Consider the following 26579-nt stretch of genomic DNA (forward strand, 5'->3'; position numbering starts at 1 on the left):
GATTTTCTCATGGATAGTACGACAATGAACAGCAGCTAAAGCAGCCAGCTTGATGAGGACACACTGCCGAATTTGGAGAGCAGCGTGCGCCAGCCGACATGACAAAAGTTAAAGTGAGCCAACTTTTTATGTACGCGTTATGTGTTGTGTATCTCAGTAAGTGATAATAATGCAAATAACATGCTGTTGTCGTGCGGTAAGCATTTTCTGAGTCCCTCTGTCCATGCTGTCACCCGCAATGACAGATATTCGCCCTTTTCTAACTTGGGCGAATATCTGTCATTTTGGGCGACTGGGCATGAACATCGGGTCTCTGAAAATGCATACCGCCCTCCAAAAGAATGTTATTGTATTATAATGGATAATGCAGGTCACCCTCTGCACACCTTCATCAGCAACCAGAGGAGCCTCTTCAGCCACAGACTGCTCCTTCCCAAGAGCAGGACCAACAGACTGAAAAACTCCTTTGTCCCTCAGGCCATCAGACTGTACAACTCCTCACTCAGGGGGAGAAGGAGAAACAGGAAGACAGAGGATGAAGAGGAGAGGAGCAGTAGTAGCCAGTAGACAGTAGCAAGTAGTATTTCTGGTATTTATATTTACATTTTACAAATTGTTTCTTACATTTACTTTGGATACTCTGTGCTCTTACCCTTTGTGCTACTATCTAATTCTGTTGAAACCTCAGTTTCCCTGAGGAGGTCTTCCCAGGGATTAATAAAATTCTATCTCAACTAATCTCTAATCTAACTGTTTATAGCTGCAAATTGTGGGCAATACTGCAGAGGAAAACCAAGCAATCTCGCTCGGTAGTTGACCACAAATGGTTTCAGTTCTGTGAGTGGTGTACCGGTACACTTGGTGTTGTGGTGGAGCCGGCTCACCGGCTTCCAACTGCTTGACACCTTTTTTCATTGCTTATTCCTTCTTTAGTATATACATGAACACCCAGATGTTCGGGTGGTGACAGTCGACATTAGCAGCCATGTGACTGCTAATGTCACCCTTCTTCACTGTTGTTTGCGCGTGGCAACCGTTCCTGTATTCTTGTCAAAAACTGGACCCCTGCACTTTCTCCCATCTGGGCGACCAGTGCAGGTGTCCTCAAAGTAGTTGACCACAGGCTGGAGCTCCTCAGGCAGTCCCTCCTGAACCAGCTCAAACAAAGTGATCACATCTCCTGGTGGCACAAAGGTCAGAGCAGGCAACATCCTGGTTGCAGTGGAGAGCTCGGCATCAGCAGCATATCTCTCCTAGAGCCCTTCCTCCTCCATCTGACGGTACGCACACTGGGCCAAGTGGAAAAGGCACCCTTGCCGCTCAGTTTCTCCTGGGCAAATGACCGGAGGAGAAGAGGGCCAAGGGGAAAAAGACGCGCGCGGGGGGTGGGGGGGGGGGGGGGGGGGGGACGTGGGGATGACCTAGGGAGGAAATGTCCAGAGGAGAAATGCCGGATCCCTCAATTAACTATTTAAATAACAATGGTAGAAATAATTTATAGTAAATAATCATCTTTTTTTTAAGAGCTGAAGTAACGTGACTTTCTCCACTGTGAGATCAGTAAAGTCTTATCTTATTATTTACTCTATTAAATTGAAATAAAAAATCAGACCAATCTAGAATTTTATGATTGGCTTCATATATATCGCCAGAAATTTGAACAACACAATTTTCTTTCTTCAACACAATATTGTTATTCATCCAGTGACATGTGATGGTACCTACAGCACAGCAAAGTGAAATATTTCCAAAACATCGTGGACTGTGCTCATTGGGACTGTCAAAAGCAGCAGAAATGTTTCTGTACCCTTCCCCAGATTTGTGCCTCGAGACAAACCTGTCCTGGAGGTCTACAGACAATTCCTTTGACTACACACTTGGTTTGTGTTCTGACATGTACTGTCACCTGTGGGACCTTATATACAGATAGGTCTGTGAGTTTTCAATTCATGTCCAATCAACTGAATTTACCCCAGGTGTAGAAAGTTGTAGAAACATCTCAAGGATGATCAGTGGAAACAGGAGGCACCTGCGCTCAATTCTGAGCTTCATGGCAATGGTTGTGAATGCTTATGTACGTGTGATTTCTTAGTTTTTTTATTTTTCATAAATTTGCAAAAAAATAATAAATAAACAAAAAAACAAACTTTTTTCACATTGTCATTAAGGGGTATTATGTGTAGAATTTTGAGGAAAAAAAAAAGAATTTTATCCATTTTGGAATAAGGCTGTAACATAACAAAATGTGGAAAAAGTGAAGCGCTGTGAATACTTTCTGGATGCATCATATTTGACGTTCTATATTGAAGATAGATGATTATATATTGTATTTCATAGCATATGATATGAAGTGTATGCACTGTATAATGTACGATCACTAAGTGTACACACATGCATTTCATACTCACACTACCTTTGACATCAGTTTGAAGTTTTATAGCTTGAGTTAATAATCTGTGACTCTTCTGAAGTGAGCCTTCAGCTTCCTCCTTTACTGGGACCTCTGGTCCTAAAGCCTACATAAAAAGGAAAGGGACACAAAATGAGAAAATATGATAGAAAGAAAATTCAGAAAATTCATGCAGAATTAACTGGATCCATCACCATTAATTAAGAAAAAGTGCAGAAAAACAACAAACAAAAACAAACAAACAAACAAACAAAATAATGCTAAATGATGCTTGAAAATATTCAAGTGAACATTATTGCTCAAATTTATCCACTGCAATCTTTCTATTGTTCTTTCTGGCAAATAAATAAATAAATAAAGTAAAATAAAATAAATCAGGAAAACCTCACTGAAATAAAAAGTAACAAAAAAATGCACAAAATGAGAAAAACCAGAAAGATGAAATTGCAGAACACAAAAAACTGGTACAAGTGAGCTGAGTAAATTAAAAGAAAGTAGGAAATAGGTAGGAAGAGAAAGATTTCAGATACATGTTCATGATAATGAAAGTGAATGTTGGAGAAAGAAGCGACAAAACTGTTGATCTGTCAGCTATGACTAATGGAGAGCAGGAGCTTACATTACTGTTACTACAATCAGGACACACACATCAACACACGTAACACTTCTTGTGCTGAGAAAACATTTTCATTTCTTGCACAACTAAAATGGTTCTACTCAGTATGCACAATATATACATATACAACCCCAATTCCAGTAAAGTTGGGAGATTGTTTAATGTTCAAACTGACAAACTTTATTGTTTTTGTGCAAATATTTGCTCATTTTGAAATGGATGCCTGCAACACATTTGAACAAAAAGCTGGGACAGTGGCAACAAAAGACTGGGAAAGTTTATGTATGCTCAAAGAACACCTGTTTGGAACATTCCACAGGTGAACAAGGTGAAAAGGCTCAGCCATTCACAAGCAAAGATGGGGCGAGGATCACCACTGTGTGAACAACTGCGTAAAAAAATAGTCCAACAGTTTAAGAACAATGTTTCTCAATGTTCAATTGCAAGGAATTTAGGGATTACATCATCTACTGTCGATAATATAATCAGAAGATTCAGAGAATCTGGAGAACTTTCTACACATAAGGGGCAAGGCTGAAAACCAACAACACCAACATCCTTTTAACCACTGCACATTAGAGGTTCAAAGGTCCAGACACTGCCACTGGGGAGACCAGGCTTTCTCTGTGGCCGCACCCAGACTGTGGAATAAGCCCCCACCCCCTGAGATCCACACCACAACTGACCTGGGTCTTTTTAAATCTAAATTAAAAACCTTCCTTGTTAGAATGGCTTTGGCACAACCAGCAGTGCTCTGACATTTTATTTGGTTCTTATCTGCAGATATTTTGGATGTATATTTTTATTGATGTGTCTGTTTTAAATTTGCTTATTATCTTAAGTTATTCTCTCCGTTTTTCATCTGACTGTGAAGAACTTTGGTCACCCTCTGAGATGTGGAAAGGGCTATATAAATAAACTTTGATTTGATTGACTGATGCATGAATGCATAGTCATTCATTTTCATCTCAGGGTCCAGGTTGTGGTGGAACCAGATTCAGCAGCTCATTTCACACTTCCTTTTCCTGACAAAGCCTTCTAAGGTTTTCTGATGGATCCCGAGATGTTCCCAGTTCTTAAGGCTGTAACTACCCTGACCCAGAGGTTCATGAGGATCATTCCTGTACATCGAAGGTCACTGCCTGATGAAGCCAACAGAATCACATGATCTGCAAAAAGCAGAGATGCCATTCAGACAGCCCCAAACTGGGATAATCTCCAATCTGAGAATGCACATTGAAATGCTACCCATGAAAATAATGAATGGGACTGTTAACACGGGACAACTCTGGCAGAGTCCAACACCCACCCAAGACAAGTCCTATGAAATGCAGAGAATGCAACTACAGCTCCTTGTGTGGTCATATACAGGCTGCATTGTACATTGCAGTGGAACTGCTAATCCATATGTCCAAACTACCCCACAAGACACTTTGTGGAACCCATTTATACACCTTTTGCAAGGCCAAAAACGTTTAAACTGATTGTGCATACTACCGATCCATAGTTCCATAACCAGGACAGAACCCGCACTGCTCCTTCTGAAACAAAGGTTCAATTACTGGACCAAATCTCCTGTCTTGCACCCTGGCACAGGTCTTCCCTGGGACATTGAGAAGTGAGATTCCTCTATAACTACAACACACTCTCCTATCCCTTTTGAAAAATGGGAACCACCACTCGAGTTTGCCAATCCAGAGCTAGTGTGCCAGATGTCCGTGTCATGTTTCTTGAGAGCCAGTGTTCCAAAAATGTACAGTGAGGGAACACACAGAGTTGAGGCGCTGACATGAACATGATCACGATTCTGTAGCCATAACGTGTGAATAAATACAGACATTCTATATAAATAAAACTGAAGCGCCAAGGTTAAATCTCTGCTTTTGGCAGGATGTTTAGCTTCCAAGGAGGGGTGTATAAAATATCCGGTTTAACCACTTCAGAGTATAAATTTGGTAGACGGTAGAGATTTAGACTCCACTGACCAATCACGATAATGCTTGTTGATGATGTCATTGTATCTTCCGAAGTGACTCTGAATGATTGGAAAAGGCTGCAGTCAGTGCTCTGGTCATAGGCTCCATCTTAATCTCAGTAGATTAAAACTTCTCCTTAAGAGTGTAACATTATAAGCTATTTTATCCCTCTGGACTCACTTGACTGAATTTGGTCATATAAAAGTCACATGACTGAATTAAGTGGTTCTCTCATTAAATTCACCAGATTCCGTCTACATTTCAAAGCTTTTTAAAAGTGTGGGCTTCAAGCTCTATACCAGTTTTAAAATTCTGTTAACAGGGCTACTATAACCTGAATTATGATTTCTGCTGTTTTTTTTTTTTATGGTCATATTTGGTCTGCGAATTTGCAGAAAGCCACAGTACACAATCTCATTTCCTCATTCAACTGAGCTGAGAGTTCCATCTTGGGGCAGGAGAACAGAAAAACAAAACAAAACACGCCTACCGCTTTATCATTGGTGGAAGCACACGACGTAAGCCAATTAGGATCAACAACCCACGTGGTGGGGTCTCTGAGGACTTTCTGTAAAAAACGTCACCAAAAGCAGACTAACACTGCCTCCTACTGGACAGAAGCAGGAATGACAAAATGAGATAATTCCAATGCCCAAAATTACATGTCTAACAAGTCAGAGTCAGGTGCAGGGATGGGTAACGAGAACCGGTTCCTTTCAGGTATCGTTAAGAAATGATTCAATCAACCTTTTTACTTAACGATTCCCTTATCGGTCCTTCAGAGTGGCCGTTGTTTTTGCGGGTGTTTGTCAGGAAAATTGTAATTTCTCTACACTGATTACAGACCCTGCAGCGGGTCTGTATTCAACTTTTCTGCAGCGCGGCTTTGCTTTGAACCTTAAACCAATTGAAGCAGTGATTCGCAGATCGAAGCAGTGCTTCGATCATTGCTTTGTTGATTAATTTTTTTCTTTTGCTTATCTTAATTTTTCCCTGCTAAAACCCTAAAGAGCAAATGGCTGTGAGTATTATTTACCTTTTTTATGTTAAACCGACCTGTTATGGTCTTCTGAAACAGTTGATAGATGTATTTTATAACTTAAAAACGGGACCGACGCTAACATGTTAGCATGTCTATGGCATTTTCAATGGTAAAGTTAGCATTAAGCAGTTGCAGCTGTCAAGCGTTTGTTGTAAAAGAGTCAAATGTATTACAAATTGTATTTTTTTTTTGCTTATATATTAATAATCTAATTACAATTTTAGAGAAAGAGACAAAAAGAACCTGAATAGAAGCACAAGAGAAAAAATATAAAACCAAATAACAATGAACATACATAAATAAATAAATACATACATACATACAGAAATAAATAAGCGTAATAAGTGTAATAACACCTAGTGGCTCTTACACCTCTATTTCATCCCTGTCTTATTTAAGTTTAATGACAGTTTGTTTCGGTCAAACCATATTTTCAATGTGTTAATTTCTTCAGTGATTTCCTCCAGAACTATCTGCCAAACTAGAAAACTACTGCATCCGAGTAAGAGCAGAATACTACTGGAATGAATCTGAATAAAGAAATTTGTTTTTTTTCTCACCAAATGGATGCTGCACTCACTGCAGTTTATTGTCTGGAAGAGTCCCAGATTGCATTTCAGAGCTTCTAGAATTCAAACATTTTTGTGCAAGTGGTGTTGGGGGGGATTAAAGTTACTAACTGGGACTCCTGTCTTGTTGCGAAAAAGAAACGAGAATCGTCCTCCATTCTGTTCACACAGCTCCAAACGCTGCACAGCTCTCTGCCGAGTCAAGTTACAACGATAGAGTCCAGTCAGAATTAATAACTTAAAAGCGAAACACCATTTTGTTTATTTTTATTTATGTCCAGAAATCAAGGATACAGTGACCAATTTCATATTTATTTACTTTAAGACTCAATGAAATACATAGAAAACCTGTAAAGTCTACTTTAGTACAAAATTCACAAGAGGTATCGATAAGGGAATCGATAAGGAATCGGATCGATAAGCAGAATCGATAATGGCATCGATATCGATAAAATCTTATCAATACCCATCCCTAGTCAGGTGCTGAAAAATTTCCTTATATCTGTTTTTGTTTTTTTTGTTGTTGTTGTTGTTTCTAATTGTATTTATTTATTATCAATTTAGCTTTGCTAAGTGATTAGATGACCCATTCAGGAACACCTCCATTATCATTTTTACACTTACGTGTATATCACGATATATATACCGTTACTATGAAAGGATTTAATTTATACCGCAATATGAATTTTAAGTGATATCACCCAGCCCCAATTCCAAGCACTTCCATATTTGAGACATAAATATATGGAAAATTTCCATTCAACTGGACATGTCTAGTCACATGGGATTATTATAATGTAAGGTCATTATTGTGGATCATTTTACAGAAGGCAAAAGGTGCGGGAACATTTAATGACACAGAAGCAAGCAGTCCAGCAAAAAGACTAATACGAGGTCTTTCCATAAAGTATCGTACCTTTTTATTTTTTTTTAAACTATATGGATTTGATTCATATGTTTTCACGTCAGACAAGCTTGAACCCTTGAACACCTCCGTTTCAGCGTGCCAGAGGACAAGTTTGGACATGTCCAGCTCTCCACAATTTCACTGATACTTACTGGACTGGTAAGCATTGAAAGCCGAGATAGACATGTCCAAACCTGTCCTCTGGCACGCCGAAATGGAGGTGTTCCTTTGTCTCGCTTCCAAAGCGAATCGGTCGTGACGCGCGAAGCCTCTGCGCAGCTTTCCATGACAAAATCTCTTGTTAAAAGTGAAATCTGTCAGAAAATGGCTGATGTCCAGCTCTTGTGATAACCAAAGAAAGAGCACACGACGGTCTCGTATTCACAGAGCCAACAGCTCAGAAATGGTCCGGTGGCTTGTGCCGTGTCATCGCAGCGCGGCACGCCGAGCGTCCTTAAAGGGGTCCTTAAAGCTGTACTACCAGACCTTATTCTCTGTGAAGCCCGTAAAATTTTCACCAAAAGCCAGATACATTTTTCGAATAGTTTCCAGGTGCCAGTCTCTAACAGCTTCTGAAAAAATTCTGATGGAAAAAAACCCCAAATCATTCTGCTATTTCCAGACAATGAAAATCCGATGATGGGGCGGGACCACTCCTTCCACAAGGCGTGCTCACAGGCGAATGACGTCACCGACAGGCGTGGAAAAACTCACGCATGCGCACAAGGGTTCAAGCTTGTCTGACGTGAAAACATATGAATCAAATCCATATAGTTTAAAAAAATAAATAAAAAGGTACAATACTTTATGGACAGACCTCGTATAGCATATTTGGACTGGAATAAAATCACTGAAAATCTCCAGTAATGATTGCATTACTCCAGCTCTCTGGACTAATCCAGTCCGAATAGGGTTTAAGACAATAAGAGTGTGTGTATGTGTGTGTTTTTGTGTGTGTGTCTATGTGTGTGTGTGTGCACTTTTACCAGTGTGAGTGCCTCAGCTGCCATCTCTTTAGCCCCCTTTGCCTCTTTCTCTGCTGCGTCAATATTGGCCTTGATGTTACTGTAGGCTTTGAATGCAGCTGTTGCATTAAAGGAGAGATTCTTTGCTTCAGCCAAAATACTGTCAAAATAAAGACAGAAAGAAATGGATGTCTCTTTCAGTAAGTAGATTAAACATTTTATTACATTTTGTTTATACTACTGATGACCTGATAAGAACATAAAAAATGGCAAGCGATTCCTTTATTATGGAGAAATATGCAATGTCACAGTAGCAGATACCACTTGTAGTGTAGGACATGAATAATTGTGAAACAGTGAGACAGAGTAAAATGTGGAAATAGAAGCCAACACTTACTATATGTAGGCATGACAAATTAAAAACAAAACAAAAAAAAACATTCTGCAGTCGTCAGACCAAACATGCAGTTTCCTCAATATCCTGAAGATGAATGAACAAAATCCCAAATGTACAATTTACAGTGGAAAAAGTAATTTTGTGATATTTGGAAAAACACAAGTATTGGCAAATGAATGACGAGCATGATTACTTGAACAACAAACCTATGATTGATTTAGTTTTTTTATTAACTAACAAATACAACGTACTCAAGTAACCGTTTAAGTCTTAATTTTCTTTATGTATCATTTGGCCTTGGATGTGAATTTGCAGTTGTATATGTGTTTATGAGTACCTATCCAAAATAGCAGCAGATTCATTCAGTTGATCAGCATGAGCCTCTGCATCATGCACATGACGAGCCAGACTGCCATCACCCAAACCACTGATGAGATGGCTGACTTTACTGTCCAGCTGGTTGTGAAGAGAACCCAGTTGCTGCCCCATCTCCTCCAGGTCCTACAGATAAAAACAAGATGATTGGTGTTGTGAAACTAAGAGCAAGTCAGTTGCGCAGGTCACTGGAAACAATTTCTCTTTTAAAGTTTTAGTAGCAACAGAAACTTTCTATTTGGTTCATTTTAATACCTCTATTTCCTTGTTGATGTTGTCAGAAAGTTGGTTTGCAACAGCCAGTAGATGTTCTCCTTTTCCAAGAATTTCCTGAACATCCTGTGTCATCCTACTCACAGCAGAATGCTTCCTCTACAGAAACACAACTGAGGATCAGGAGAGATATGTGGAATCGATCGATCGATCTATCTATCTATCGGCTCAGAAAATAGGAGTGCAGATGAACAAGGAGATGTATTGTGTGTTTATGGAGCAAGAGAAATCTTATGGTGCAGAGAGAATAGTTGTGATACTGCATGAGGAAATCTGGAATGGCAAAGAAGTACCATGTGAGGGTGGTGCAGGATATGTACAAGAAACTTTTAACTGCCTAACTGAGCAGTATGTCAGAACTCAGGTGGTAATCTGATTTACTTTCATTTTTGGTTGTTTTCAATATATTTCCATATGTATCATCCATCGTCTATACGTATGAAACCGTATGACCAGGGTGAAAATACACAAGACAGGATCTGAACCAAATTCCAGATATCCCGTTTGTAGCCAAAATTATTTTACAGACCCTGAGTTTTTACCTCTAGGAAAGTGAGATTAGCCTGGTTTTGTGCAGCCAGTAAACCAGTCTGTCTCATATTTCCCTGGGCATTATAGAGTAGTTGCTGGGCCTCCTGGAGCTTCCCCTCATGATCTGACATCTTCACTTTAATCTTGTGAAGAAGACGGAAAACGTTATTTTACAAAAGAGGAATTTAAACAATTTCCTGAAAACAACTTTGTCTGTGTTACCTCTGCTTTCAGATCTTCAGTTGCCTGATGGGGATCTCCAAACAATCTCTTCACCTTTTGATGAATCTCCTCAGCTAGGCTACAGTGAAAAATAGAAAGATTATAATCTTTGCATATACATTATTAACACCTGCAATTTTGCAAAGAGTCTTACAAAAGATGGAACAGTTGTATCGGTAAACACAGTACTTCAAAGAAACAAGAGAACGCAAGAAGAGCCCTTGCTTGTGCAGATTAATGTATTCGATGACCTTATGTTTCTGTTGATTAAATTGGAGCAAATGTAAAACACTTTAAGTATAATCACATGAATACGTTTTTTCACATGTGGAATATATACTAACTGCCTGCTTACTGCAGCAGCACATTTTTGTAAAAGCAAATATATATATATATATATATATATATATATATATATATATATATATATATACACGAGGGCTGTCCATAAAGTATAGGTCCTTTTTATTTTTTTCAAAAACTATATGGATTTCATTCATATGTTTTTACGTCAGACATGCTTGAACCCTCGTGCGCATGCGTGAGTTTTTCCACGCCTGTCGGTGACGTCATTCGCCTGTGAGCACTCCTTGTGGGAGGAGTCGTCCAGCCCCTCGTCGGAATTCCTTTGTCTGAGAAGATGCTGAGAGACTAGGGTTTTGTTTGATCAAATTTTTTTCTAAACCTGTGAGACACATCGAAATGGACACGGTTCGAAAAATTAAGCTGGTTTTCGGTGAAAGTTTTAACAGCTGATGAGAGATTTTGAGGTGATACTGTCGCTTTAAGGACTTTCCACGGAGCGAGACGTCGTGCAGCGCTCCCAGGCGCCGTCGTCAGCCTGTTTCAAGCTGAAAACCTCCACATTTCAGGCTCTATTGATCCAGGACGTCGTGAGAGAACAGAGAAGTTTCAGAAGAAGTCGGTTTCAGCATTTTATCCGTATATTCCACTGTTAAAGGAGATTTTTTTTAATGGACAGCCCTCGTATATATATAGTTCAGGCACAAAACCCTGTATCTCCACCAGACCACTCTTGTTTTAAATAAGGATATTTACCTGATGGAAGTTGTACATCTCCATGAATCATTCTTGACCGTGCATAATGGTTCCTGATAATTCTCCAGCAAAACGTTACTTTATCATAACACGTGGTAACAGGTTGCAGCAGTTCCTGAGGACACTTGACACCTCTGCCTCAAATCATCACATACATGATCAGCAGCCAAGAATGTACAACCCCTGGCAATAATTATGGAATCACCGGCCTCGGAGGATGTTCATTCAGTTGTTTAATTTTAAAGAAAAAAAGCAGATCACAGACATGACACAAAACTAAAGTCATTTCAAATGGCAACTTTCTGGCTTTAAGAAACACTATACGAGGTCTATTAGAAAAGTATCCGACCTTATTTTTTTCAAAAACCATATGGATTTGAATCACGTGTGATTACATCAGACATGCTTGAACCCTTGTGGGCATGTGAGTTTTTTCACGCCTGTCGGTTACGTCATTCGCCTGTGGGCAGTCTTTGAGTGAGGAGTCGCCCACCCTCTCCTCGATTTTTTAATTGTTTAGGAATGGCTCAGAGACTGCTGCTTTGTTTGATCAAAATTTTTTCAAAACTGTAAGGCACAACTGAGTGGACACCATTCGATAAATTCAGCTGGTTTTTGGTAAAAATTTTAACGGCTGATGAGAGATTTTGGTCTGGTAGTGTCGCCGTAAGGACGGCCCATGGCGCCTGACGGCGATCTGCTCTTCGAGGCGGCAGCGTCTCGCCATTTCAAGTTGAAAACTTCCACATTTCAGGCTCTGTTGACCCAGTAAGTCGTCAGAGAACAGAGAACTTTCAGAAGAAGTCGGCATGAGGAGTTTATTCGGACATTCTATTGTTAACGGACATTTTGTAATGAAAGAACATGTCGCATGTCAGGCCGGACCCGACCGCGGGGGGTCGCGACAGGAAAAACACCTCCGTTGGAAACCTTAACGGGCAAGTTGGAACATGCCCAAGCTGTTAAACAATTTATCAGTTACTCACTTGTTGAAAGCCATCAAAAGCCGACGACGGCGCCTGGAAGCGCTGCAGGACGTCCCGCTCCATGGGAAGTCCTTACAGCGACAGAAACACCCCATAATCTCTCATCAGCCATTAAACTTTTCACCAAAAACCAGTTAAATTTCTCGAATAGTGTCCACTCGGATATTACTCACAGGTCCAGAAAAATTTTTGATAAAGCAACGCGCGCCGTCTCAAGCAGCGTGTGAAACAAAGGAATTCAGCAGAGGGCGGGACCACATCTCACTCAAGGCCTGCCCACAGGGAAATGACGTCACCGACACGCGTGAAAAAACTCACGCATGCGCATGAGGGTTCAAGCATGATTGGTGTAATCGCACGTCATTCAAATCCACATAGTTAAAAAAATAAAAATAAAAGGGTCGGTTTATCATCTAAGAGACCTCGTAAGAAATCAGGAAAAATAATTGTGCCAGTCAGTAACGATTACTTTTTAGACCAAGCAGAGGGAAAAAAATATGGACTCACTCAATTCTGAGGAATAAATTATGGAATCACCCTGTAAATTTTCATCCCCAAAACTAACACCTGCATCAAATCACATCTGCTCGTTAGTCTGCATCTAAAAAGGAGTGATCACACCTTGGAGAGCTGTTGCGCCAAGTGGACTGACATGAATCATGGCTCCAACACGAGAGATGTCAATTGAAACAAAGGAGAGGATTATCAAACTCTTAAAAGAGGGTAAATCATCACGCAATGTTGCAAAAATATGTTGGTTGTTCACAGTCAGCTGTGTCTAAACTCTGGACCAAATACAAACAACATGGGAAGGTTGTTAAAGGCAAACATAATGATAGACCAAGGAAGACAAAGCGTCAAGACAGAAAACTTAAAGCAATATGTCTCAAAAATTGAAAATGCACAACAAAACAAATGAGGAATGAATGGGAGGAAACTGGAGTCAACGTCTGTGACCGAACTGTAAGAAACCGCCTAAAGGAAATGGGATTTACATACAGAAAAGCTAAACGAAAGCCATCAACACCTAAACAGAAAAAAACAAGGTTACAATGGGCTAAGGAAAAGCAATCGTGGACTGTGGATGACTGGATGAAAGTCATATTCAGTGATGAATCTTGAATCTGCATTGGGCAAGGTGATGATGCTGGAACTTTTGTTTGGTGCCGTTCCAATGAGATTTATAAAGATGACTGCCTGAAGAGAACATGTAAATTTCCACAGTAATTGAAGATATGGGGCTGCATGTTAGATAAAGGCAGTGGGGAGATGGCTGTCATTACATCATCAATAAATGCACAAGTTTACGTTGATATTTTGGTGGTGCAACAAAATACTAGTGATGTGTTCGAGCGTTCTTTTGTTTTTCATGATTCCATAATTTTTTCCTCAGAATTGAGTGATTCCATATTTTTTTCCCTCTGCTTGGTCTAAAAAAAACCATTACTGACTGCCACAATTTTTTTTCCTGATTTCTTATAGAGTTTCTTAAAGCCAGAAAGTTGCCATTTGAAATGACTTTAGTTTTGTGTCATGTCTGTGATCTGCTTTTTTTCTACAAAATTAAACATCTGAATGAACATCCACCGAGGCCGGTGATTCCATAATTTTTGCCAGGGGTTGCATACTTCATGGCAGTCTTGACGTGCCGTCGTTATGTGTAAAAGCAGCATCAGAGAAGCTCTTGTGGGCACCGCAATCTTTGCGTCACATGACCGAGGTACATGCCAGTGAGTGGTGCACTGTTCACTATGTGGTTTTGCACACAAACTGGGATGGCGTTTACGAGGTTCTGCATACAAACCGAATCTTGACTTACATTTACCATAGCATTTATGGGGTGTTGCAGCAGAATTGATTTTGTTGTCGGATACGAGCCTTGGTAAACTTTCACTTGCAATGGTTATCTCATTTTCTGTGGGCGTGGCGTTTACGGGGTTTTGTGCCTGGATTAAAGACCTTGCCGAAGGGCTCTTAGTGATTTTCCAGTCAAGCGGGGATGTGAACAAAGGATCTTCTGGTCTCAAGCCCAACACCTTAACCACTAGACCATCACCTCCCCATTTGTACCTTTGCCACCTAAATCTAAGGCTGGCACACCGAGCATGCTGCTCTGAAACATGTTACTTTCAGTGGAGAGTCCCATGCAGAAGCAGGTGTTATGAGTTTTGCCTGCTGAGAATTTTTGTTGAGATTTGTTTGAACACTTCTGAAAGAAGACAAATGAAAGAAAAGGTTTACACAATTCAGATTGTGAAGTGGGATTCAGAAAGTGGCACAATTATATTTTCAACCATATGATTCATGTATCTCCACAAATGGTGCCTAAATTTGTATAAATAATGTCTTTATGTGTATGCAGGTTTCAAAGTCATTCCTTCGAGGGAAGCATGAGGACATTTTTGTTGGGCGGGGATTGAATATAAAGCAAAACGGTAAAAAGTACAGCTCAGGATCCTTGTGCCTGTGTTGTACAAACATATATTACCTTTTTGATATTTGCTTTAATAACAGGCAGGCACCCTTGTGGTTTTCCCTGACAAATTCAGAAATTTTACTTTTCTGGGTAATAGAAAAATATCATGCATTAAACTCTGAAAAATTCCATTTGTCCATGTATATGAGTGCTTTACTGATGTCAGATTAGAATTCTAAAAATAAAATAATAATAATAATAACAGGGCTCGAAATAGTACGTGCATGTGCTATTTTGTGCACGTATTATTCAAGCGGTGCATGTAATTTTATACTCCACTATCACTGGTGCAAGTAACTTTATCCAGGTTTTATCAACTATAAGCACCAGTAGAATGAACCAATAAAGGAATAAATAAGGAAAAAACTATTTCCAGTGTGTTGTCTTTGTCTTCCCTGCGTTTTGACTCTCATATATGTAGCGAGTTGCTGTGACGATTCGTTCGCGCAAGCACGTCAAAAAAAAAAAAAAAAAAAAAACTGACTGGCTGCAGGCTATTAGCTCCTCACTCTCCGCTCAAACTCTCTCATCACTGTGTTAAAAAAAGGACATAAGTCGTGCTCACAGACTGATTGCCAGAGATAGGACATGTCCACATGAAGTATAACTCCAGACATCTCCACATTTACTCACGGACGGTTCATTCGTGTGCACAATTCTTGTTTCAATGTCTCTTGAAGAGATACCAAAAACAATATCATCCCATTTCAGAAGCAACTTGAAATGGGCCCGGTGTGAAAGTGACTAAAGTAACTTTTAGTTGTGCAAGTAACTTTTTTTTGGTGCAAGTAATTTTTTTGTGACTAGCACCAGTGCAAGTAGGTTAAAAAGAGTATTTCAACCCCTGAATAATAATAATAATAATAATAATAATAACATTTTTTATGTACGGTGCATCTGGAAAGTATTCACAGTGCTTCAGTTTTTCCACATTTTGTTCTGTTGTAGTCATTTTTTTCCCTCAAAATTCTACTCACAACACCCCACAGTGACACCATAAAAAGTTTATATATATATATATATATATATATATATATATATATATATATATATATATATATATATTTTTTTTTTTTTTTTTTTGCAAAATTATTAAAAATAAAAAAACAAACAAATTCGCATGTACATAACTATTCACAGTTTTAAAATCTTGGCTGTGTGCTTAGGGTCATTGTCCTGTTGAAAGATGAACTGTTGCCCCTCGCTGAGGTCAAGAGCGCTCTGGAGCAGGTTTTCATCCAGGATGTCTCTGTACATTGCTGTATTCATCTTTCCCTCAATCCTGACTAGTCTCCCAGTTCCTGTCGCTGAAAAAACATCCCCACAGCATGATGCTGCCACCACCATGCTTCACTGTAGAGACGGTGCCTGATTTCCTCCAAACATAATTTACGCCAAAGAATTCAATCTTTGTCTCATCAGACCAGACAATTTTGTTTCTCATGGTGTGAGAGTCCTTCAGGTGCCTTTTGGCAAACACTACAAGTTGTATCCACAAAGCAACTAGCATTGTGGATGATCACACACACCCCTCACACACTCTTCACTCTTCTACCTCCTGGAAAAAGGTACCGGAGAATTCAGACCTGCACATCCAGACTATGTACAACCCCAATTCCAATGAAGTTGGGACGGACGTTGTGTAAAATATGAATAAAAACAGAATACAGTGATTTGCAAATCCTCTTCAACCTATATTCAATTGAATACACCACGAAGACAAGATATTTAATGTTCAAACTGATAAACTATATTGTTTTTGTGCAAATATTTACTTATTTTGAAATGGATGCCTGAAACACGTTTCAAAAAAGTTGGGACAGTGGTATGTTTACCACTGTGGTACATGACCTCACTCAATGAGTGTTTGGGAACTGAAGACACCAATTGTTGAAGCTTTGTAGGTGGAATTCTTTCCCATTCTTGCTTGATGTACGACTTCAGTTGTTCAACAGTCTGGGGTCTCCGTTGTCATATTTTGCGCTTCATAATGCGCCACACATTTTCAATGGGCGACAGGTCTGGAATGCAAGCAGGCCAGTTTAGTACCCGCACTCTTTTACTACGAAGCCACTCTGTTGTAACACGTGCAGAATGTGGCTTGGCATTTTCTTGCTAAAATAAGCAGGGACGTCCCTGAAAAAGACATTGCTTGGATGGCAGCATGTGTTGCTCCAAAACCTGGATGTACCTTTCAGCATTGATGGTGCCATCACAGATGTGTAAGTTGTCCATGCCATGGGCACTAACACACCCCCATACCATCACAGATGTTGGCTTTTGAACTTTGCGCTGGTAACAATCTGGATGGTCTTTTTCCTCTTTTGTCCGGAGGACACGACAACCATGATTTCCAAAAACAATTTGAAATGTGGACTCATCAGACCACAGCACACTTTTCCACTTGGCGTCTGTCCATTTCAAATGAGCTCAGGCCCAGAGAATGCGGCGGCATTTCTGGATGTTGTTGATGTATGGCTTTCACAACACATGGCAGAGTTTTAACTTGCATTTGTAGATGTAGCAATGTACTACTGTGTTAACAGAAAATGGTTTTCTGAAGTGTTCTTGAGCCCACACGGTAAGATCTTTTACACAATAATGTTGGTTTGTAATGCAGTGCAGCCTGAGGGATCGAAGGTCACGGGCATTCAATGTTGGTTTTCGGCTCTCCAGATTCTCTGAATCTTCTGATATTATGGACTGTAGATAATGGAATCCCTAAATTCCTTGCAATTGAATGTTGAGAAACATTGTTCTTAAACTGTTGGACCATTTTTTTTCACATAGTTTTTCACAAACTAGTAATCTTCGCCCCATCGTGCTTGTGAATGGCTGAGCCTTTGGCGGATGCTCCCTTTATACCCATTCATAATACTCACCGGTTTCCAATTAGGTGTTCTTTGAGCATTCATCAACTTTCCCATTCTTTTGTTGCCCTGTCCCAACTTTTTTGAAATGTGTTGCAGGCATCCATTTCAAAATGAGCAAATATTTGCACAAAAACAACAAAGTCTATTGGTTTGAACATTAAATATCTTGTCTTTGTGGTGTATTCAACTGAATATAGGTTGAAGAGGATTTGCAAATAATTGTATTCTGTTTTTATTTACATTTTACACAACATCCCAACTTCATTGGAATTGGGGTTGTAAGTTTCTTTCCCCAAGCTATTAGACTCCTCAATAATCAGTCTGGTCTGAATAACTGTATATATTGCAACATTTTTTGTGATTTTAAATCTGTTTGCATATGGCAGTTGGTTGTTTGTAGTGGACTTGTGTGCTTGTCATGCTTGTTGACCTTGTGTATTTGGTGATCATACTTGTGTCTGCTGTGGGTTGCCTTGCATCAGCGTGTATGCTGCTGCAGGCGTGCTCTTGTTGGTATTTTTGTTGTTTTTAATGTGGCACCTTTGTCCTAGAGAAATGTTGTTTTGCTTCAGTGTGTACTGTATATTGCTGTGCATGGTCGAGATGACAAATAAACTACTACTACTGTTACTACTAAAGTCCAGGTGGGCTTCCATGTGACTTTTACTAAGGAGTGGCTTCCATCTGGCCACTTTACCATACAGGCCATTATATAAATGCAGTCCATTTACCATTTAAAGCAGCAGAAATGTTTCTGTTCCCTTCCCCAGATTTGTGCCTTGAGACAATCCTGTCTACAGACAATACTTTTGACATCATGGTTTGTGCTCTGACATGCACTGTCAACTGTGGGACCTTATATGTAGTGGAAACAGGAGGCACCTGAGCTCAATTTTGAGCTTAATGGCAAAGGTTGTGAATACTTACCTACATGTGATTTCTTCAGTTTTTTTTTAAATTGTTATAAATTTGCAAAACCCTCAAAAACCTTTTTTTTCACATTTTCATTATGGGGCATTGTGTGTAGAATTTTGAGAGAAAAAAATGAATTTCAGTGCTTAACATAAAAAACAAGATGAAAAACAGTTCATATAAAATATCAAGTAGAAATAAAAATTAAAAACAGCAGATATAATTCAGACCAAAAACAAGACTCATGACAAACTGAAGAAAATAAATATGTTTTAAGGTTTGCCTTAAAAAGATTCAGCTGAACTGTACTACCTAATGTTAACAGGTAAGCTGTTCCACAGTGTGTATGGCTCTAAAACCTGTTGACATTTTAACCCTGGGAACACAGAGAAAATCTGCATCATGTGATTGATGATGAGAAGGCAAATAAGGCTTAACATGTTCTGCAAGATGCATAGGTCGCAAACCATTTAGAGCCTTATAAGTCAGCAGCAAGACCTTAAAACTGACTCAAATTAACTGTAAGATACTGAGAGCTAATAGATGTGAGTGCGTAGGCAGCACGTCACTACTTTATTAATGTGACTACTATGCACATACATCAAGTAAGAAGTAATGCCAAAGTTCACAACATTATAACTGGCTTCTTAAATTGACAGCTGTACCAGTGGCAAAACAATACATTACAGTTCCACTTCTTCAGCTTACCTAAGGGCCCGGTCACACAGCACACAGCCTTTGCTGAACGAAGGAAAAAAGTCCCAAAGTCACAAATCTTCGCGAAAAAGTGGACGAATGAGCCGGGACCTCTTCCATCACACATTTATTTGACTACAATAAATGTGTGTTAACTTTTTCTCAGGTATTTTCAAAGTCATCCATGTTGGCTAGACTGACAATACACGTACTAGACATATAATATCTGAAGTATGATAATAAATATCTGTCACTTTTCATCTGCAAATGGATCACCTAGGAAGTGATTTATTTTATTATGAACACAATTGTGAAGAATGTTTCAGATGAGGATATCATAAACCTACAGAATAAACAGTTGTTTTACAAGAATTATTAAAAGACTTACACTTTCTAAAAACACTTTCACCTTTTTGAACAGTTACTTTACAAACATTCACATTGGCAAAGCATAAATCGAACAGCCGGCAGCTCATTCAAACAAGTTCAAATTAAAGTATATATCTCTAACAACACATAAAAATAAGATTAGCTAAGATTATGTCACCACATTTTCTCCATGTAACAGAGTTTCGGCAGGAAGGGCATCCGGAGTAAACCTTGTGCCAAATCAACATGCAGATCTCCCTTGGATCTGCTGTGGTTACCCCGAGAAAAAATGAGGGGGCAGTCGAAGGGACATACTTACTAAAATTGCGTCAACTACACCACAAATGGAGGTTTTGCAGCGTGTGATCGTACTGAATAAGACAGACAAATTAAACTCAATATTATCCAGCTAAACTTTAAACATCTTACACCTAGAGTAAGTCTTATAGTCAAACAGGCTAGTAACCCAGGGGCTCTTCTTCAGGGTTCACTGCAGTGTTGGTGCAGGTGATTCCCTTCCAGTGACCACAAGCCAAGCTGCACAACAGTTCATTCTTGTGACAGGAGCAGGGGTTTTTGACACATTTGCCATGGCAGTTGCATTTCACAAGCTTCACCAAGGAGGTTGGAGCAGCTTCTTTCTGCATTTTTACTGGCTTGAGCTTCTCAGCATTCTGGCCTTTGTGGAGTACCCAGCCCCACTTGGTCGAGTCAAGATCATTGCCCAGCCCCCATGGGGTCAAAAAAAAAAAAAAAAAGCTTTTTTTGTTTTTCTTTTCTGTGACTAGCTGTCCTTTGCCTGCAGATGATAGATCGTTTTTTTGTTTTTTTTTTCCTAGAACCAGCTCTCTTCTCTTTGCAGAGGATAGAACTCCACATCTACTACAAAACATTTAACAGGTAAGTACTCAACTGATTTTACATTTCATAAATGTTTGTAACTATTAAGCTTTGTTTACCACATCTGCAAAAATATCATAGCGGCCTAAAAATTATCGGACCAAAACTTATTGGAAGATAATTGGTCCGATGATGGTTTTCAAAGTTATCTGAAACGCTAATCTGATAATGAAAACATTATCTTTGATAATTAGTGGTTAGTGGATTAGCGAAACTGTGCCCACCAGTGGACACGACACATTTGAGACATTATGACCATAATATGTAAAACAGGTCTGAACACTATCTGGCAAGAAAGCAATCCAGATTGAATCTGTGTTGAGTGGGATTGCCAGCTCCAGTCTGAACGGGGTCTAATTTTCGCATTGGTGAGGCCAATCTTTGAGTCTCTATGGTATTGTCAAAAGGAGAGAATAATAGGTGGGAGAAAGGTCATGTCAGCCCACGAACTGACTGTTTAGAGATGGTTTCCTCAGCTGGACAAAGATGATGCTTCTTTCAAACAAATCATCTTCCCTCCTTAAATTGTGAACATTATTATCTTCAAAGGTGTGTCCTTTCTCCTTCAGATGTTGGTTGACAACTGAAAACTTGCCCTGAGGCACTGGCCCACCTGTGTTGAGCCATTTGTTTCTTGGGTGGCTGTTTTCTTTCTCCAAAGTAGAGTTCATTGTACTCCTCACTGCATACTCTGTGTAAAAGACTGTCTTTTCCATCAATGTTTGTACCTTTGCCCTTCTGGTTGAACTGTCCCCTCAGGGTTCAATCAAATAAGCAACAATAGACTTACTGACATGTCATCCTTTGGCAATTTGTCTTTTTTCCCCATGGTCTTCTCCAGCCATCTGTTAATTGTACCCCCTTCTCTTTCTCAGAAACTTACCCCCCACCCACCACCACCACATGGCAATACTTTTAATTAACTCATTAACCATGTTGGCATTCACTGCTGAAAGACAGAGGGGAGGACAGATTCAAAGGACTAATTCTATCATGTCTTTGGGAAAGAAAGAAAAAGAAAGAAAGAAAGAATATTTAATACATGTGTATGTGAACATACTCCATTTCCTCCTCAGCAATGATCCTTTTCCCTCCCAGGTGTCGCTTCCTCATCTCAGCTAGCATGACCTGTATCTCCTTCTTCATCTCTGTCAGGCTTTTGTCTTGTGTTCCATCTCTCTTTGAGAAAGTCTGGTTTAACTCATCAGCCTTCAACTGGAGGTCTACATACGCAAGGACAGACAAGACATTTCAGGATACTTCATATGCAATGATTTGGCACATGTACACAACAGAAATGAAAGAAACTCTTCCTCTTGCAGCTGCATACCGTAGACAACATGAACAGTGAATCCTAATTTTTGATCCTTAGGTCAGGTTAGGGAGCATGTGCATCTCATTTCCTGGATAGCAAACACCCAAGCAGACAAGTAGTCCACCCCCAACCCACAAAAGTAGATGTGAATCTGCTGCAGCCAGGTGACATGTGGATGTCCCCTTGACCTGTCCAAGTTACTTGCAACATATAAAACTTATATGATCTTACAGTTCATTTGACACAAAAATGTGATGCATCCAGTTGTCCCTTTAGATCAATGAAAGTCTCACAATTCAATTTCAATTTCAATTTATTTATTTTATACAGCGCCAAATCACAACAGAGTCACCTCAAGGCGCTTCACACAAAACAATAAAAAAAAATTAATTAATTAATTAAAAGATTAACAAAAGCAAAGTAAAAGAGTAAAAAAGCAAAAAGGATAGCAACACAATATGCCAGTATGCTTGCCATACAAAAGGGGAAATAAGTGCGTCTTAAGTCTGCACCTGAAAGTCTCCACAGAAATTCTTTTGCTTCTGTTTTTAATTAGGTATTTGAATTTTTTTATTTTTATTTATTTATTTTAATTTTTTGATGTTGAACTGTTCTGTGTGAGGCACCTTGAGACGGCTTTTGTTGTAATTTGGCGCTTTATAAGCTGATTAAATTGAAATTGAACATTTTATTGAGTCTTAAAGTAAATAATTATGAAATTGGTTACTGGATCCTTAAACTCTGGACATAATAAACTCTACATGGCGGATCCTTGATCTCTGGACATAAACAGAAATAAAATCTATTAGTTTTTGTCAAAAGCATTTCCTTTCAGACATTATTATTGGCATGAAGTCTTTCCATACCTATGAGCTGAGCTCTTGCATCTGGCTGCGCTCCATGTCAGGTTCATAAAGAATGCAGTACATCTCATTTTGGGAGGAAAAAACGTTTTAGTCGATTGTAGTTTATTGTCTGTATTGCAACGTTTGTAAGTGTCATTTTATTTAAAGCGGCAATTCGTTTTGAAGTTATTAATTCTGACCGGACTCTGTCTCAGCAGAGAGCCGTGCAGTGTTTGGAGCTGTGCCAACGGAACGGAGGATGATTCTCATTTCTTGACTGCAACAAGACAAGAGTCCCAGTTAGTGACTTTAATCCACACAAAAGTGACTTTTGTGTGTATTTTAATGGCTTTGAGATGGGTTAAGAAACAGACTTACCGCTTCTGAAGAACAGCGACTCAAAGAGCCATGAGCCATTGAATCAAAGCATTGCTTCACTGATTCACGCTTCAAACTGGAGTCGTGCTGCAGACACGGTTGATTACAGACCCGTTATGCTGTATTGAAAATAAGTGTAATGGTTCAAAATTATAGTGCAATGGGCCGTAACGCAAGTCTGCGCTAGCTAGAACACTACAACCTTCATATTTTTTGCCAGAAAAATTAACTTGTCCAAAACTGTCACACTCTATCAGGAATTTTTTAAAGAGGATTAATGTTAAAGAATCTCTTTCCTTTGTACAATTTATATTATTTTCTATCTCTTTCTATATATAATAATACTGTTATAATTAGTGTTATTGTGGCCTTAACTGTTCATTTAATGTTAAATAAAGTTTTGAAAACAAAAACATTGTGGGAGAGGCAAAAAAGTGAATAAAATCACCTTAAAAATATTTTGACCCACAAATAAACTTGATTCTTAGATTGTTTTTTTTTTTTGCCATTAAAATTGGCCATCACTTAATTAAAATGAAATACAGTTGTAACCTCTCAAGGCCAGGGCTTCTCAAAGTCTGGGGACTATTTAAATCACAGCGCAGCAAACAAGGTCAGTAGGCTGAGCGAGTCCGAGTGAGGTTTGTGAGCAAAGATATCCCTCCGCTCAACGCTTTACAGGCTGCTGCAGGAAGCAGAGAAGGGAGAGACCCGCTGCCGCTCAGTGACAACAGAGACTTTCACTTTCAGTCACCAAACATCAGAAAAGTATCCAGTAACACCAGGAAAAATAGCTAGATTTGTTTCTAGTCGCTTTTAAGAAAATAAGTTGTCAAGAGTGTTTGGAAAGTCACCAGATTTAGCAAGAAAGTTGCCACGTTAGCAACACTGAATGTAAACACACGCAACACGAACTCACCTGTGAACAGCCCTGTACTGAACCGAACGTCCCGTACTGAAATGGTTCAATACAAATACATGTATCGTTACACCCTTAATGATCAGTGATGCCGGTAATGCGTTACTTAGTAACGAGTTACTCTAATCGAACCATTTTTTTTTTTTTTTTTTAGTAACGAGTAATCTAACGTGTTAATCTTTCCAAATCAGTAATCAGATTAAAGTTACTTCTCCAAGTCACTGTGCGTTACTATTATTTTTGCATTGTGGGTCAATAGCAATATTAAACTTGGTCCGTGGGCAGGAGGTTGGGGTTTGACTGAACTGCCCACTTTAAGCGAGCTGTGAGCTTTTCATCCGCATTTTTTTTGTAGCAGCTACGACTCATCCTCACCTCTTAAAGCGAGGTGACAACAGCACACCTGCACTGAGCTTTACAAAGACATTTTTATGCTTTTTTTTCTCCTTTATTTAGAATTCTGAGCTGAGCCGCTCCGTATCTGCTGCTAAAAACAGCTGATCCTCTGCGACGCGTCAACAACTAACACAATTTTCCACTCAAATGCACCTAAACTCTCTTTCTGAGGACCACATGATGTGAAAACGCAATAAAACTTTCTTACCTGTAAATCTGGTCAAGTTTTCTGCATAAATAAATGTTATCCATTCTTTGTGCTCAAACACCAAAGCAGGGGCGAATCTAGATGTAATGGAGGCGTGGGGAAAGGATCTGCCCCCCCCAAAGCACCCCTAGATTAAAGGTCCAGTTTTGAAGCCGTTTTTTTACTACAACTACTAATACTACTTAAAATAATAATAATTTTGACAAGTAAAATGTTTAGAGAGAATTTAAATGTTAGAAAAATGTTTAATATGTTTAATTTTTAATTTAATAGTTACATTTATAAAGAAAGTAGGTTACAAGTTTTACTGTTACAGTGCTGTCAACAGTTAAATATGAGGTCAAGAAAGAGGTCTTTATTTTACTTTTTATAAAACAAGTATTTATTTTCATTGAAGTCAAGAAAGGGTGACTATAAAGTGAGTTTTGGCAAAACAACTATTGTCATGTTGAGGTGGCAGAGGGTTGTTGTCGGCAGCTGGGGAAAGTAACTAGTAATCTAACTTAGTTACTTTTCCAATTGAGTAATCAGTAAAGTAACTAAGTTACTTTTTCAAGGAGTAATCAGTAATCAGTAATTGGATTACTTTTTCAAAGTAACTGTGGCAACACTGCTAATGATGTATGACACACGAGCCTAGGCTAAGCGTTAGCTGGTTAATTTGACGTAGATGTCCCACTGGACCAAGAACCATCAATTCAGTCTTATCAGAGTTTAAAAGTAGGAAGTTACTAGACATCCACCTTCTCACTGATGCAAGGCGATCTTCTAAGGATTTTATGTTGATCAGATTACCAGCAGTTATCGGCATGTACACTTGAGTATTATCAGCATAGCAGTAAAAGGTAATCCTGAAATGCCACAATATATGCCCAAGCTTACAGCAAAGGAAGATGCAGATGGGATTCATTTTATAAGGGGAGATGGAGGAATGTCTATAATATTGACAGTCAATTTGCATGGCATAAGAAAATTTGGAAGAATACTAGCAGCATGGTTACTTAGTGGTTAGCACTGTTGCCTCACAGCAAGAAGATCATGGATTTGATTCCCACCTGTGGCCTTTCTGTGTGGAGTTTGCATGTTTGCGTGGGTTTCCTCTGGGTGTTCCAGTTCTCTTCCACATTTGATGCAGGTTTGGTGAATTGGAAACTTTATAATTCTCCAGGTCTCCCTTGCAAAAGAGGTCTTGATCTTAATGGGACTAACTGGGATAATTTAAATTAAATTAAAAATATTAGGAGACTGAACAGAATGGCTTCATTTCTACAGTCACTTTTCACTGTCTAGCTTCTGTGTAGTTATAGTGTCTGTCAGGTTCTCGTTTTCCCTGATGTTTGGGCTGTGTACAGTGGTGTTCAATCAGTGTGCCAAGCCACAAGTCACCTGAACACCTCTCATAAAGCACAAAATAAACATGGTCTATCCCCCTGACTTTGGGTTTCATTTTTACCCGAGGTCAAAATATGACATTGGATATTGCGAAGGCCGTCCATCCGTCCGTGCTCAGCATAAGTCCAGTCCCATTGCTGCCAGGGTCTTCAAATTTACAAGGACCATTCTTGTGACGCAGACCTCGGACAAGTTCAAAGATGGCCAACCTTGACCTATTTTAAGAGGTTAAAAGGTCACAGTCTGTTTCTTATTTTTATGCTCATACGCAGTGGTGGGCACAGCTGACCAAAACGTTAGCTTCGATAACAGCTAATCAGCTAACTGAAGAGTTATCTTTTATAAAGCTAAACCGTTAAACCAACCAAAAATTTATAGTAAGCTACAGCTAACTGATAACTTTCAAAATTGAGTTTTAACACCACAATCACAAACCCAAACAATGAATCACGACTTCTGTCTTTGTGCCCCCTGCTGGAAGCTCCTGTTTATGACGTATTTTACTCTACCACAGCAAGAGGAGCCTGATCACCAGGTTGTCACAAAAAACAACATTATTCCTTAACCACATA

General features: G+C 39.3%; 1 protein-coding gene and 1 long non-coding RNA gene across 6 annotated transcripts in view; one reads left to right on the forward strand and one right to left on the reverse strand.

Annotated features, from left to right (window-relative positions):
* lama2 (laminin, alpha 2) overlaps positions 1–26579 on the reverse strand; it is a 780279-nt gene that overhangs the window by 210968 nt on the left and 542732 nt on the right. For all 5 annotated transcript variants that reach the window (XR_004558560.1, XM_034162644.1, XM_034162643.1 and 2 more), the window contains exons 39-45: positions 21615–21777; positions 10284–10362; positions 10073–10204; positions 9513–9629; positions 9220–9383; positions 8507–8645; positions 2414–2516 (exon numbers count right to left, since the gene is read on the reverse strand). Coding sequence is in view for 4 of the 5 variants with exons in the window: in XM_034162644.1 (XP_034018535.1) it covers positions 2414–2516; positions 8507–8645; positions 9220–9383; positions 9513–9629; positions 10073–10204; positions 10284–10362; positions 21615–21777 (897 nt within the window). In the remaining variant the exon portion in view is untranslated. The remainder of the gene's footprint in view (positions 1–2413; positions 2517–8506; positions 8646–9219; positions 9384–9512; positions 9630–10072; positions 10205–10283; positions 10363–21614; positions 21778–26579) is intronic.
* Positions 1–26579, forward strand: part of LOC117503416 — a 559959-nt gene that overhangs the window by 53529 nt on the left and 479851 nt on the right. The window contains exon 3 of the long non-coding RNA XR_004558561.1: positions 11046–11053. This is a non-coding gene — a long non-coding RNA (uncharacterized LOC117503416). The remainder of the gene's footprint in view (positions 1–11045; positions 11054–26579) is intronic.

Source organism: Thalassophryne amazonica, chromosome 21 (genome assembly GCF_902500255.1).
Source record: "Thalassophryne amazonica chromosome 21, fThaAma1.1, whole genome shotgun sequence".
NCBI classification, from domain to species: Eukaryota; Metazoa; Chordata; class Actinopteri; order Batrachoidiformes; family Batrachoididae; genus Thalassophryne; species Thalassophryne amazonica.